Source organism: Anolis carolinensis, chromosome 4 (assembly GCF_035594765.1).
Source record: "Anolis carolinensis isolate JA03-04 chromosome 4, rAnoCar3.1.pri, whole genome shotgun sequence".
Classification (NCBI taxonomy): Eukaryota; Metazoa; Chordata; class Lepidosauria; order Squamata; family Dactyloidae; genus Anolis; species Anolis carolinensis.
In genome coordinates this window covers 192,010,200-192,026,913 of record NC_085844.1, presented here as the reverse complement: position 1 = coordinate 192,026,913, position 16,714 = coordinate 192,010,200, and the positions used below count along the sequence as shown (strand labels likewise).

At 38.3% G+C, this 16,714-nt stretch overlaps 1 protein-coding gene across 1 annotated transcript in view; it reads left to right on the top strand.

The window, feature by feature from the left end:
* bak1 (BCL2 antagonist/killer 1) overlaps positions 1 to 16,714 on the top strand; it is a 47,541-nt gene that overhangs the window by 16,533 nt on the left and 14,294 nt on the right. Inside the window, exon 2 of the mRNA XM_003220396.4 lies at positions 819 to 942. Coding sequence (XP_003220444.1) covers positions 864 to 942 — 79 coding nt within the window. The 5' untranslated portion in view covers positions 819 to 863. The remainder of the gene's footprint in view (positions 1 to 818; positions 943 to 16,714) is intronic.

Sequence of the window (16,714 nt, the reverse complement as noted above, 5' to 3'; positions counted from 1 at the left end):
AATATCAATGAAGATAATCCACATTATCTGCTTTGAACTGGCTTATTTGAGTCCACACTGCCATATAACCCAGTTCAAAGCAGATAATGTGGGATTTTATACAGCTGTATGGAAGGGGCCCTAATTTTCCTTCTTCAAAGAAAGAGATGAGACAACTACCGGTATATTTCATTCCATTCCATCATGGTTGCTTTATCAGTGGAGTTCCGTGGCATAGTAGGGAAAACTGAGTTTTAGGAAATCTGGATTTAAATCCCAGCTGAAACATGCTAGGTGCCTTTTGTCCAATTACGTTTCATATTGACCTAAATGGGGAGAAGGACAGTCTTTCATTGATTTGATCAGGGCAATCTAATTCTATTCCATTCAATTCTAACTTTTCAAGAAACATTTGTAACCTTCACTGGTTAGTTTCAGTTTCGTTGAGAGAACATTGAGTGTTTCAATACAGTAGCAGTGTCCGGGTATTCAAGAGTTTATTTTTTATAAGATTGGAAGAAGCCCCAATGATGGGATTAAGAGAGTAAATGAAAAGTTTAGGTTAAGAGGTTATGCAACAAGGGAATGATAAAAAAGGAAGAGGAGCCCGACTTGTTTTTCCCTGGTAAGGCAGACACGGTACTAGCAGGAAAGGCTGGGTGTGCAAGTGAGTAAGGCAAAGCAGAGTCAGGTTTCTCAAAGAGGTGGAGCTAGATGGCTCTTAAGGAAAGAGGAAGCAGCTGAGAGAAAGCAATGCCTTAGTTCGGAGGACTCTCTCTAGCTTATGCATTCAAACCCTTGAACTTGCAGTTACAGGCTGCTTGGTCTCTCTCTTGTAGATTTTTGTGGATTGGCACCTTCTTCTCTCGAAACTCCACTGCAGCATGGCCTCAAGAAATGGCAACGACCCAACAGACAGGAGGAGGACAGAGATACGCAGACCATCCATGGAAATTGCATTAGGTGAGCTGCTTGTGACAACCCTCATTCATTTGTTTTAACTTTGTTATTAAATAATGAAAGAAATCATACTTTTGGGACTGAAAGAACAGGCACACCTGTCTGCCAGAGTGTAGCAAAGACATTCCTAACTACAGGATTTGCATGCTTATCTTGGAGCAAAATCCATTTCACATAGTGGAACTGAGCATTTAAGTAGACATGTATAGCGTTGTGCTGTAAGTTGGCTTATTTTCCTGTTTTTATTTTAAAGCAATTCCAAGTCAAAGGATTTCTAGTTAGAGGTTTGGGGCTTGTTTGAACCAGTTCGTTGTTTGTGCCATTCATGTATTTTTGGGACATGCATGTATTCATGTATTTTAAATGTTAAATGTTTATTTTGGTTTGTTTGTTGTCTGGAGATTCTTGGAATAGTTAGTATACTCTTACCTTATAATTTTATTTTTGCTAATTATATTTTATACACACATACTCACCTCCCTGGGATTTCTTGTGAATGAAGGACACCTTATGAATGTTTTAGTCAATTCGCTTCTGTAAGTCAATAGTCTTTGATGTATAGGTTATGTTGGAAAAATCCAGTCTTTTTCTGTCATACTATTGTGTACCAGAGATGAAAAAGTTGCCATTGCAAAGTAACTATACAGTTATCATGCCAAGGCTCCAAATGTCATTATAGCTGTGGATTTTTTTTAAGAAAGGCACTTTCTACTTTCTCCTTTTTCAAAATAAATGAAAAATGTTTTGTCAACTTTTGGTGTCCCTATGAGTGAGAGACCTCCAAGTCACCCTGTTCCTTGATTTGTAACAGGGTCTTCCTTTTTTTTCTACTACCTTCTACCTTGACACATATTGTTATCTTTATACCTTTCAAACACACATTTTGAATGCTACAAATTGCTGTCCTTTGATATAAACACATTTTCCCTCTGTCTTACGTTGTTGTCACCTCAACACCTGCAACAGAAAATGAGGTGGAAGCATAAGGTATAGGAGGAGTAAACACTTGGATCATGTAGTATTCTCCCTTTTCTCTTTCATGAGGCCGTATCTCCATAACAACACCAGTAATAAAACAAAAATACCACAAAAGGGTTGAAGTTATTTCTGACATGTTGCATTCATAATGTAATGCAGAGCTTCTTAAACTTTCAACAACTTTTTTTCATTTATATGTGCCAAGTATATAGGCATATAAAATAGACATACAAGTCAAACTATTTTTGGAAATATTGAATGATTAAATTCATGAATAAGGAGGACCAATTGTACCATAGCAATAACAATTAATGCATGCCTAAGTACATAAATACCAAACTCATAAGTTAAAAAAACAGTGGCCCTCAGTATCTGCTGGGGTTTGGTTCCAGGACCCACATTGGATATCAAACCCATGGATGCTCAAATCACATGATATATAAGTGTGAAGTAAACCTTGAGTTTCTGCTAAACCAAAGATTTGTATCCATCATTGTTCTGATAAAACTATTGAACTACAGTAGTTGGCTATGCTGATGTTGTGTTGCTTTCTGTGCAAGTCCCCTAATTCCAACCCATTTCTACATACACGTTGTACCTAATGTGTCTGTTGTACTTACTATGGCCATGCTGTTTTCTGGGGAATGCTCATTCTTGGCCCATGCCTAGATGGCTATTCTACTTAGGCCCCATCTGCACTGGTAGTGTTATGTAGTTTTAAACGGATATTGAAGAAAGTAGTTTTGCTGTGCAGATATTTACATAGGAAATCCTGGAATTGGTTTGAGGCCAAGATGGTGATTACACAAACCACAGAGCACTGATGTGCACTAAGGACTTTCTTTCACGTTCTTTTGTGGGTGTTTGTCGTCTGGCTGCCACAGTTTGAAGCTAGCTTTGAACTGCGTTCAATGGTCTGTGCAGATGGCGCTTTAGGAAAAAATGAGATATAGACTGTGCTTGTGGCTTTCATTGATTTTGCCTATCCTGATATTGTAAAAACATGTCTTTCTCTGTTATACTTAAGGCGTGTTTAGACCCATCAACTCTGGCAGCTATATTCCACTGCAGTAAACCAAATGCTCATGAGAGTCCACAAACAGAATGTGAAAGTAGCAGTCCTCTCCTGTTTGTTCTCCCAGCAACTATTAATCAGGATTAGATTTTTATATATAGTAGTCATGATTAATACCATTGACAGCTTTGTCTAACAGCATTATATAGTTAAAACAAGTTGGATTCAAACAGTTTATAATAATGGATATTATCTAAAACTTTTTAAAGGAGGCATACTGATGCATGATTATACAGGTTGAGTGTTCCTTATCCAAAATGCTTGGAACTAGATGTTTTGGGGATTTCAGATTTTGGAATACCTGTATTTACATATAGGTATATAATTAGATGGAGCCCTGGTGGCAAAGTGTGTTAAAGCACTGAGCTGCTGAACTTGCAGACCGAAAGGTCCCAGGTTCAAATCCCGGGAGCAGAGTGAGCGCCCGCTGTTAGCTCCAGCTTCTGCCAACCTAGCAGTTCGAAAACATGCCAGTGTGAGTAGATCAATAGGTACCGCTCCGGCGGGAAGGTAACGGCGCTCCACGCAGTCATGCCAGCCACATGACCTTGGAGGTGTCTATGGACAACGCCGGCTCTTCGGCTTAGAAATGGAGATGAGCACCAACCCCCAGAATCAGACATGACTGGACTTAACGTCAGGGGAAACCTTTACCTTATATAATCAGATATCTTGGGACCCAGGTCTAAACATAAAATTCATTTATGCTTCATAAACATCTTATACACATAGTTTGAGAGAATTTTATACAGTATTTTTAAAATAATTTTGTGCCTGAAATTTTGTATACATTGAACCATCAGAAAGCAAAAATGTCCTTAGCCACTCATGTGTGCAATTTCAGAGTATTTCAGATTTCAGAATTCCAGATAAGGGATGATTAATCTGTACTAGCAATGTGTGGCACACATTCATATTATATGAATTTTCTAAAGGGAAATTCCAAATTTGTCTAGTATTGTGGATCAATTTAGTGTAATGAAAGCAACCCAAACAAAACAACATGAAAACTGGTGGCCATTTTTGGTGGACATTTTCTCTGATGTCCTAAAATGTCATAGCAGCCATTCTGCTCACCAAAATGCTCTTTACAGTAGTTTCAATAGCTCTAACTATAGCCTCCTTAGCCTACATTTGCCCATCTTATCTATCATCATATCAGGTGGTGTGTTTGGGTATGCCAGAATCATACATAATTCATATTGCACTAAATCAGTGGTTCTCAGCCTGTGGGTCCCCAGATGTTTTGGCCTTCAACTCCTAGAAATCCTAACAGCTGGTAAACTGGCTGGGATTTCTGGGGGTTGTAGGTCAAGGCACCTGGGGACTCACAGGTTGAGAACGACTGCACTAGATCCACAAGGTAGAGATTTTGCAATGTTGTTATTCAAAAAACCTTAAGCAGTCATCTGCAATGTACACGGGTTTTTTTTAAAGAGAGAGAAAAGGGTTATTTAAAAAAAATATCCCAATGAAACCTGTTGCATTTTGCGTTGGAATTCTTCCTTGCTGTACACCAATTTGTGGTCAAAACAGGATGCAGAGAAGCTGGTATGAATACTCAGATGAGTAAGCATCCTTCCTCCACCTCACAGATAGGAAAGCAGCAAGGGCCCACATAGAGATACTGATGTCATGAGAAGCTGTGATGAAAGGACTTGGTGTAGACAAGCAGAGACAGTTCACTGCTGAGCAGCCAGAGGAGACAACAGAATGCCCACGGCCAAGGAAAGGTGCTAACAAAGAAACACTGCTAGAAATCTTTGAACTGCCCGTCATAGAAAGCACTCTTTACCATATAATCTTTGAAACAAGGGGCCGTGTAGGTGGAATGTCCTTTAATCAGAAGTTTTTCAGATTTGGATTTGCAACAAAACTTTTTTCTATTGCTTTGGGGATATCTGTATTTGCATATACATAGTGAATGAGGGATAGTGAGAAAAGGGCTATCTACCCAGCCCCGGCTGAGTTTTTCTAGCTTTCATTGCCTGGGCGAAAGGAAAGTGGGGCATTGATGGGCCAGACAGCCGGAGCTTTCTGGCATTCCCTGAACCCACAGAAGTCAGATACATTTGGACTTTTCATATATTCACCTTCCCAGTTGAATGATAACAGGCACTGCCAGATAACTACTGATAGAGGTTCACCACTGAATACTTTGTTGGCCCTGGCAACTGCAATCTGACCTGAAAGGGGATGTCCTAGGAGTATATAATTTTTTAGTTTTACCAGTAACCTCACTAGCCAAAGGTTATGGATACTTTTAAATAGTGCCTGCACTGAGTTTTAAATATTAAATTGGGTTATTTTTATATTTGTATATTATGTTTAGTTGATTATGTATTGTGTGTCAATGTATTTGTATTGGTTTTAAACTTTATATGCCGCTTTGAGTCCCACCCATGGGAGAAAAGTGGAATAGAAATGAATAAATTATTATGATAATGATGATGATATTATTTTCCCTCCCCGGTGCCACGTTTTATAGGGGCTTTATGTAAATCAAGCCACATAATCCCAGGTCCTCTCCCACTTTCCTTTCCCCTGTCAAATTTCTGACACTGGTGGAATGAGAGCTCTTTGAGAAATACTCAACGTGCACTGGATGTGTAACTAGTCCCCTTTCCTCAGCGATGGAAATGGCAGCAGGATCAAACATCTCAGGTTTGGGAGTCTTTCAGAGTTCTTGAAAAGGAAGAATCAACCTGTACTTGTTCATTTCGTGGAACAAGGGGAAGTCTACTACAGTCAGAAACGGTGCTTGTTTCTGTCAGTTTCCTAAGTTGGAGTATCATAAAATGTTTGTTTTGTTTTTAGTTGCAAATAGCAATGGTAGTATTGCTACAATTTGTAAATAACACTGGTAATATTCTGGGTTGCATAAATGAGAGTCTTCCAGTCCTCCAGCAAAATTTTTCCTTCTCATATGAATATATATTTCTAGGTCTGGATGCTTAGGTTTTTTCATTAATAAATACCAATAATGATCTGTGTAATCATGGTACATTTTTATCTTCTGAAATACAGTGGGATACCTGTGTGTTTAGAAAATATGTCAGACCTTAATGTGAGTTTTTCCTTCTAGATAATGTTTTTTAAATAACATATCGTAATTCTAATGGTTGTTTGGGTTTTAGCATATTCCTGTTTGTGTTTACTCCGTAATCCTACCATGTTTAAGAAAGTGTTCTCCTAGGTGTGTTTTCATCCTTAAAAACAAGATGTTGTTGGATGAGCTCATTGCTTTCTAGCAATCTTGGTTATTTCAAACTTACTACATTTAGCTTAAATTTAAACCTAAATAGGCAAAATAGATCTATCTATTTCTATCATCTAGAAAGACTGACATTCTTAGAAGTGTGCTCTGAAGACAGTCATCTTTCTGTAAATATTATTTATTGGATCATGCAGACAGTATTGGCTCTAGATGTATTTGATGTATTTCCTGAAGCTGGTACCAGAAGAGTGTCAGCATTGATGTAAGAAGGAGGAAAAAAAAGTCTGGTTTAACTGCTAAAATTATACTATTATTTTGTGAACATTTATGCAAATGTGACCTTTTCACCTGTAGCACTGCAAATTAGTCACTGTGGCTTCATCAGCAATACCTTTTGTGTTATATATTTTGATATATTCTTGGTCAGGGTATAAGAATTATTTTATAAAATCATGGCCTGCTAGATGTCTCCCAAGTCCTCTCAGTATTGGCTATGCTGGTTAAGACTTCTAGTAACTGCAATCCAACTACATCTGGAAAGCCACACAGTTCTCACATTTGCAAGTAATATCTGCATTAATGCCAATTCGGCTTTGAAACTCTGAACATGCTTGGTGATACATTTATATAAAGTACACCCATTGCCTTTTTTAAGCAGAAACTTTAGATATGTAAAATTCCCCAGATCAGCCGCCATCTTTACATCAGTGTGGTTGTATCTGAATAATGATAAGAAAATCATCTGTAAAATACAACATAGAGTATGTGTTAGACAGATATTTGAGATATCTCAAGAAATAGGTTGGCATTTAAATATTTTAATTAATAAATGGGAGCATAGAGGTGTTCCTCATGCGCGTGATCAGTAATATAGCAAACCTCCAAATGAGAAAGTGTAATACAATTTGTCTTCTATAATATAGTTCAGCCAAGTTCTGTTAAGGTTATGATGCTTTAGAGTTTTATCAAAAAGAATCCAGAATAAACCAAGTTAGCGACGCTGACCATAAGAAAGATTCCAAGATCCATGCAAGAGTTTGCAATCTCTATTATGAAAAGCATTGATAAAGCAGAGCAAAGGAATGGGGAACGAGGTGTGATGAGAACTGACCAAATGCTGAGGCCCCACTGAGGTTTTTATATGGTCTGATATTGATGTTTCCTCTCTTCCAGACACCACTTACTTTGACTTGTTGTTGAGTGAAAGACAGAGATTCAAAGTTTCCTGCATCCAAAAAGAAGAAATGCATGTTCATGTGGAGGTTTCCCATGTGAACAGGATTCCCAGGCTTGATTTAACTATTATAATAGCAACTGATTAGTATGCACACTTTTCCCCCTTCAGTAAATTTATGACTTACAACACACAAAGGGATACTTGACTGAAATGCATAAATTTAGTTTAGTTTTTTCCTGCATCGCCCTTGGGCAATTTAAAGTTTCTGTTTTTATTAAGTTGTACGTGGAAATTATTTTTATGAAGAGCAAGTCAATCTCTTAAAATAGTTGCTAGTTGTAGTACACTTTCCAGGAATAGTGTTATATATTTATCTTGGCTGAAGCCAATACTTGTCCTGCATACAGTTTGCGGCTAAGAGTCTTCTACAATGGATGTGTGTGTGTCTTTAAGTCACCTGTCAACCTATAGCAGCCTCATGAATTTCATAGGATTTTCTTAGACAAGAAATATCAGAGGTTGTTTTGCCTCTGAAATTTAATCGACAGCATTTGTTATTTGTTGGTGGTCACCTATCCATATACTAACAAGAGTTGAACCTGCTTGGCTTCTAAGATCAGATGGGATCTGGCACCTTTAGGGTATTTAGTTCATCTTCTAGACTAGATACAGGTGGAAAATTGTCAGTCTTGAGCAGCATTCAGACTTCTGCTCTGCCATGAACCAGGTCATCTCTGTGTCACACCTGGTCAAATTCTCTATTATAGTTCTCATTGTGGTAATGTATTTGTTACCAGTCAGTAGTCATGCTAGCTGAGCAATTCTAGGAGATAGAATCCAAAAAGTAACTTTTCCAAGTTCTATTCACTACTAGAATGTGATGATGACTTCTCATTTATGGTAAAACCTTCTCAAAAAAGTTTTCCTACAGAACTGTGTAATCATCTTTTACTCTACAATCCATAAGGACCTTTTCTTTTCATAGGCGCTTTCAGGTTTTCCATTTTTGAAAAATTGAGTTTTAGACTCTTGCACTGCAATGCTTATGTGATGTTTGCATTTGACTTGGTTGCTTTCCTTCTGTGATTTTCTATCCTGTTTTATTGTTCTGGTGTGTTTTAGTGACTCTGCCTGATTTTTGTGACCTGCCACAGAGATTTAATTGTTGGGTGTTACAAAAATACAGTAACAAGTACTTTTCCCCTCCTGCAAATTAAAGGTTTCTCCAGAGCAGACTGATACCTTCCTTGTTTTGCTCAGCCTTGTTTTGGCTACATAGCTATCATTGCACAGATCCCAAATTAGCTATTAGTATATACGAGTTGGCCCCTGAACCAAAAGTTGCACTCCATCTGTGGTATGTAATTGTTACCTGAACTGGTATTTGAGGAGACTGAGGGGAAAAAACCAAAACTAAGCATCAAATAATTTAGGCTGAACCCATTGATGAGAAGGGAACATTTCTAGTTCTCCAAGATGTGTTGGTGTGGCCAGGAGTTGGGTACATGGTAAAAATTGGTTCCCACACTGTTGTTAACCCCTTATCTCTAGATATAAGTGAGGAAAGGAAAGCATTTGTAGAAGCTATTATTTATTTATTATTTATTTATTTATTACATCACTTCTACCCCGCCCTTCTCACCCATCAGGGGGCTCGGGGCGGCTTACAATATAAACATACACATCAAAAAACAGTTTTCATCAAATTTAAAAATCCATCGAGATTAAAAATTACAATAAAATTAAGAATATACATTAAAAATATACATAATTATACATTAAAGGCGCTTTCCATGTCCAGGTGGGGTCTGTCAGGAGGTCATATATTCATATCTCATTTTTGCTGCTACTCATGCTCAAATGCCTGGTCCCATAGCCACGTTTTTGTTAGGAATTATGATTTGGTTTATAGAAATCTACAAAATCTAGATTACCTCTTGCCAAAGGAATGAGCCTCCACCATGCCGGAGTGTGGGGATATCAATTCAGCACGGACAGAAGTTTCTGCTCTAACTCTAGCCTGTCTTGTTGGATTCTTTACTTGACTGCCGAATGTTCCTTCAGAAAAGAAGAGGTATATCTGAATCGAAATTGTGTTCATCGTGATCTCATTCCAAGACAAAGGATGAAAGTACTTTAATTTCCATAACATTTAAAATAAACTCACACCAGAGGCCAAACTTGTGTGGCCTAATAGAGGAAGACAGTGCACCACAACATGATATAATTGTGATTGTGACATTGCTGTCTTTTATTTCTTTGGATTATGTCACTGAAATGCTCTGCCTTTCCATTGTAAATACATTTTAAAAGGAAAATACTTGAAATATATTCCAGTACCCACGGATCAGATGGACAGCTCTCCTATTCCTTTGCTTTTACAGATTCTCTTTTTTTCAGAAGTCCCAGATTTCCCTCCTAAGCCACAGTGTTTTTGTTCCTGTCTGCTAAACCAGTAGTTCTTAAACATCAGTCCTTCATATGCTTTGGCCTTTTGTGCCTATATTCCATGAACATTGTCAAGCTGGCTGTAACTTCTAGCCGCTGAAGCCCTAAACATCTGGAGGTCCAAAGTTTTAGAACAACTTTTCTGAGCCACCAGACTAGGCTAAATGCTTCACAGCCCAGTAGGAAATAGTTGCTACATTATTCAACAAAAGTGTTTCAGTAATCCTCAGAGGTTACTGCAGCTATGGAAGAGGAGTATCAAATATGTCAAGATGTTTTACTTCCGGCACCACCCAGTGTGAAACTAGTGTCTCAAAAAAAGCCTACCCTTATCCTCCATTAATAAATTCCACTTGTGACTACTTTGAAATCTCTTTTTATCTTCTTTTCTAGATATGCAAGCCTCCATTTCTTGACAAAATCTTCATCGCTTCTTCCCCGTATAGGATTGGATAGCTTGGCCATTTGGATATACTCTAATAATTTTTCTCACCAGTCTTTTAGCAATACCTCTTTTTCTCCTTTCCAAGATTTTGCTATTAATATTCTCACTGCAACAAAACTGTATTGACAGATATCTTCTTTGCTGGATTTTTCACCACATAGTCCCAAGAAGCACATCTCTGGATTTTTCCTAGCCTTTTTAGTGATCATATCATTTATTTCCGTAATCACTTCTTCCCAAAAGGTTTGTACCAACTTGCATGTCTACCAGGCATGAAAAAACATACTTTTCTGTACTGTATATCCAACACCCCCTCCCCCAGTGAGATTTGTCTATTTCAGCTATTATCTCAGGTGTTACATAACTTTTATGTTCTCTCTAATAGAGCCTGCTATTAAGAATTTAAATCCTCTTTCCCATAAATATTCCCACTGATCTAACTCAATATTTTTCCAAAAATCTTTAGCCCATTGCTGTTTGTATTCAATTGTCTTCTAGATTGTATTCTAATATGTACCTATTTAATCTAGAAATTAATCCCTTATTTCTCCTCTCTAATATATTTTCCAATTCTGATTTTCTTTTATTGAATCCTACTTTATTACTTTTTAAAATATATCATATAATTGGTGGTAGTGAAACCAGTGATTTATCCCTAACTCTTCTCTTCCTTTTAGTCTCCAGTGCTCTTTTTCTTTAATTAAGTACAGTGTTCCCTCACTTATCGTGGGGGTTATGTTCCAGAACCACCCACAAAAAGTGAAAATCCGTGAAGTAGGGACGCTATATTTGTGTTGTTTACAATCTGACTGTTGTTTACAATCTGTCCCCTCCTCGCTTCTCAATCACGCACATGCACGCTTGAGGCGAAAACAAAGCTTCTTCAGCCTCTTTTTCTCTCCCTTTGGCTTCTTCCTTCCTTCCTTCTGTCCTTCCTTAGGCTTCTCCTTAGGAAGGAAGTAGAAAGAGAGATTTATAATATTATTTTATGATTTATACTATTGTTTTAGTGTTTATTTAAAAACCATGAAACAGCGAATCCACAATAAGCGAACCGCGAAGTAGCGAGGGAACATTATACTCCCTATAGGTTCTCGTTTCCTCATTAAAATTGGATTTAACGTTGCCCCGAAGGGTTGTAGCCATCCCTGCCTTATTTCTTTTTCAAATCACTAACAGACTTGCTCTTATGGGATGTCTATGGGAATCTTTATTTATTCTCTTTTGTGTACCATAAATATGCATGCCAGCCAAATCTTAGGTTATATCCCCCTAGGTTGAGTAAAGCACAATTTTCTAATCTAATCCACTCCTTTAGCCAACTGAAGCCCACCGCTTCATAGTAATACCTAAGGTCTGGGAATAATAATAATAATTATCATAATAATAATTTATTTTTAACCTCCCTCTGTCCCCGAAGGGGCTCCCCGAAGGTAACGCTAAACCCCCTCTCTTTTTGGCATCTATTAGGTTTCTGTAAGCAATTCTAGCTTTTTTTTCCCATTCCATTTAAATTTAGTCAGATCTTTCCTCCAATGTTCAAAAATTCTCACTCCTTTAATTATCAGTAGATTTTGGAATAAAACAGTATTTTGAGTAAAATCATCAATTTTATCACCGCTATTCTCCCCATCCAGGTTAATCAAATTCTTTGCCATCTTTCCAAATTTCTTTAATCTCCTTCCACATTTTTTCATAATTATTTTGAAATATTTTGTTGGTTAGCCATAATGCTAGATATTTTACTTTCGAGGCTACCTTACAAGCTGATAAATTCTCCATTTTTTCAATATTGCTTTTTGACAGATTTTTGGTTAAAAACATGGACTTCTCTTTATTTTAAATCCTGCCACATTTCCATACTTATTAATAGTTTCAATCAAGCTTTGAATACTTTTAATGGGTCTTTTATCATGCATACCATATCAGCAGCCTGTGCTTTAACTTTGGGCCCTTCCACACAACTATATAACCCAGAATATCAAGGCAGAAAATCCCACAATATCTGCTTTGAACTGGAATATCTGAGTCCACACTGCCATATATCCCAGCTCAAAGCAAAAAAATGTGGGATTTTATTCAGCTGTGTGGAAGGGGCCTTTGAATTCTTGTCTTTTTATTTTCGACCCTTTAATACAGCTGTCTTCCTTAATTCTAATATTTAATGTGTTGTCGAAGGCTTTCATGGCTGGAATCACTAGATTGTTATGAATCTTCCGGGCTGTTTGGCCATGTTCTAAAAGCATTCTCTCCTGATGTTTCGCCCACATCTATGCATATTTCTAGCATCCATATAGAAGCAAAGGTAACAAAGGATACCCTTGTCCCATTCCTTTTTGGATCTCAATATAATTTGACTTTTGGCCATTTGTCTTTAATTGGTTCATAGGTCGGGAGAGGGGTGGAGGAAGAGGGAATGGCATACTTTTATTATGTGTGATTGATTATTTGTAAACGTTTTTCTTTCTTATATTCTGTGTGCCATTAATTCATTTAATAAAAACTTTTTAAAAATTAAAAATGCGTCCAGACTTTTCTTAAAAGGTTCCCCCTTTGAATTAGAGCAGTCCCAGAACCGTAAATCAGTGTCACTCAGTGTCTCTCTGACTTTCAGATACCCCTCTCCTCCTTTAATAGATTTCAGATATAATAATAGAAGCATAGAGTTGAAAAGAAGCCTTATGACAGATCCCATTTCCAGTCTGGCCCCGCACTTTGAATCCTTGGGGTCCGCTGGACGTTGACCATGAAATTGTCCTGGAGGACCTAGAGATTTCTACATATAACATATTAGTCAAATCTGCTGAAGTTAAACCTGCAAGTCTAGAGGGCCAATGGTATATAACATTGTATTTATTGTGCTGCATTCATGCGTGTGCGCACAGACAGAATTTATTGTTTTGAGATTTCCTGAAGTCCTCCAAATTTTCCTGAAGTCAGTACAGAAATTCCAAGGAAGATTTACTTAACATTATTGCTTGCATATTACTTCAGATTCATAAGTTTGACCCTGATATTGTTTGGCTATCCCCTGATATTGTTTAGCCACATGTGTCCCAGTTTTCATCTTTGGAATGCGGGAGGAGATGTGCTTCAGGGGAAAGGGGGAGGGGAAGCAAACACAGGAAAGGCATCCCTGCTGCAAAATGGGACCCATAGAGGGAGCAAGGGCTGCCAAAACCCTCTGCAGGCTAGATGGGGAGCACTTGTGGGTCAGATTATCCTCCCCCCCCCCCCCCCAGAATCTCACCTCCACCAAAGCAATAGATCAGGAAAATAAGTGGGAAGCCACAGTGCTTGTGCAAATCATTGATTTTTTAAAAAAAGAAACAGATTAGCCATTTCTGATGCACACTTCCATGGAAGTGAATCCCATCACATTCATAAGGATTACTCAAGGAAATGTGCACCAGATTGCTGCTGGTTTTTGCATTGCATGTGGTGAAGATAGATTTGGAAACCTTGTTTGCACACATCAGTGAAGATATATTTTCATGATTGCAATATGGCTTTATTATAGTGCTCTTCCTCCAGGAGACTCAAGGTCAGGCAAGGAACTCCCACACAGACTGTATCTTGATAACAGCCCTGTGAAATAGGTTAGGCTGAGAGAAAACAAGTGGCTGAAGGTCACAAAAGATTTGTGGCTCAGCTGGGGCTTATTCCTAGGTGACCCCATTCCAGCACTGTTTGCTGCCTTTCGCTTTCATGTGAATTCTTATTCTGCAATTAGAAATGGTACTCCTTATTCTTATTTGTTTACGTGCTGCAATGAAGTGAATTAGAGAAGTCTCACTATGTTGCTGTTAACAGAGCTAGAGAAAGTTGCCTCTTTGGCTACCATTCCTAGAATCTCCAGAAAGCACAATTGGTTTCTGAAACTCTGAAAGCTGCAGTTCTTAAAAATGCCTTCAAAGTGTTGGTTTTGATATGAGATGAGATTGAGAACAACGGTTTCTCTGAAGACTTCTTGGCTGAATTGAAAGCTGTTGTTGTTGTTGTGTGCCTTCAAGATATTTCTGGCTTATGATCACCCTAACGTGAACCTATCAATTTTTTTGATAGAATTAGATCGAGGGGGGTGCCTTTGACCTTCAAGTCTGAGAAGGTATGATTTCCCTAAGGCCACCCAGTAGGTTTCCTTGGCTGAGTAGGGGTTCAAGCCCTTGTATCCCAGTGTCCTAGTACAACACTCAAACCACGGCATCTCCCTGACTCTCCAGTTTAGTGCAATAAATCTGAATTGGTCAAAGTTATATGTGTGTGTGTTTGTGTGCTGGAGAAGTAGATTGAGGAAGTTGAAAGAGAAAAAGAAATCCCTGTCCTGCAGTGTCCCCAGCTGAATCTGCTTTTCTGAGTCCGTTAGCATAAGGAGCCTTGTTTACTCTAGCCTTCTCTTCTGCAGTGTTGGAGCAAACTAATTGTCTGGTGGTAAGTCCAGACTTCTGTTGAAGCACCTAAAAACAGCTGGTTGGTGGGACCCGGATCAGAAAAAACAAGTTCCAGATCAGAAAGGGTTAAAGCGCTGCTGGACTACCAGCAGACCTAACCAGCATGGCCAGTAGTCATGGATGATGTGAGGTGTAGTCTAGCAACATGTGAAGGGCCACAGGTTTCCCACTACAAGGATTGTTTAGATGAGACCTGCTGAGTTCTCTCTCTTTCTCCTTCCTGGTCTGGCACACAGTGTTCATTTTGTACACCACAACAGATGGAATACATACCAACACTCACTTTTAATCTACTTGGGGGAGATGTTTTCTCTTACCTTTTGTCTCAAAAACTAATTGGAGTTGAAGCATGCACATGCATGGATTCAAACAAAATACTGTTTGGGACTGCTACCAATCACCTTCTGTGTACCTTGACATCTCTCAAACTAACGTAAATCAAACCTCCATGCCTCCTTTTACAAACTTGTCTCAAATGGTGGTCCCAGGATCATTGAAGACCAAATGCCTCAAATGGTGTGCAGAACTGCTTCACAAATACACAGTAGGCCAAGGATGAGACTGCTGTAGGAATGGATCTAGATTTCTGTTAGTGTGTGCTCTGTTATTCTGTCTTCTTCAGAACTGAGAGACATTTTTACTACAGACCTCAGGTAGCTTACATATTACTAAATCCTGAAGGCCACACCTTGTTTTGAGGTGTCTGTTGCATTATTTGATGGTAATGATAGTCTGACGATTTAACATAACAGGCTCTCTCCTTCCCTTTTGTACCTTTATATATCATCTCAGCATGGTATTATTTTGTCTGTTGTTCCTTGTGTTTGCTAAAACAAAAAACAGAAAGAAATCTCTGCCCGGGATGAATCAGACATGGAAATGCTCTCATTGAGACAACCAGTTAAGACAACAGTTTTTTTGTCAAACCAAAAGAAATTATCACTATTGAATCCCGAGTGAAGGTGTGGTGAGCCAATTAATATTGGTTTGAAATATCTCAAAACTCAGAAATGAGCCAAACTTTTCTGTTATTCATGAGTCGGTTTTTTCCTTTGATGCTTTTTATATGTCTAGCAGTGTACCAGTTTCAGTGATAAAACATTTTTCATCAGGTGCAAAGAAAGAGCATAATGACATCACAGAAACCTCAAATTAAAGCTAGTTCTCTGATTTCAAAATATATCCAGCTTTACCCATTTCAGATGTGGGAAAATACTGCTAGATTTGAATGATGGGGAGAGTAGAGAAGAGATTTTGACACAAATCTGTCTTGGCCATATACGGTAGTTCTCACATTCATGTTTAAAAACAGTGAGACATTGTAAGACCATAGTCTGCAGAACCTGGCAACATTTGGAGTTTCGTTGTTTTTTGAATTACCAGAATTCTCAAACTGCTCTTGGATTCTGTAATCTAAGGCCCCTTCCACATATCTGCTTTGAACTGGAATATATGGCAGTGTAGACTCAGATAACCAAGTTCAAAGCAGATATTGTGGGATTTTCTGCCTTGATATTCTAGATTATATGTCTGTGTGGAAGGGCCCTAAGAGTAACTGTTCCAGATTCTCTCTGAGCAACTTAGTTGCAGATTAAAAGGGAATGTTATTACTTTTAGTTTTGCTCCCCAAAGACATAGAAGCTTATGCTCAATTCAGTGTCAGCTCTGGCCCACAAGACTTAGAAAATTAGTTTTTTTGGACTACTAAAATTCCCCAGTGAATATAACCAGCAGCCATGGTGAGCTATGTGACTCGGAATCGAATCAAAATTCTCAACTAGATATTACATTAGTGATTTTTAATCAGAGCAGCAAAGGAGGAGTCAATTGCTACAAAGAGTGGCAGAAAGAGGAGCTTCATTTGTTCTGTGAACTGCCAGTTGCAATTTTCCAGGTAGCTAAAGGAAGCCTTCACTTATCTGATGGGTTAGGGACCAGAGCACTGTCAGAAAGTGAAATCTATTGAAAAGTGGAACCTAGGTTA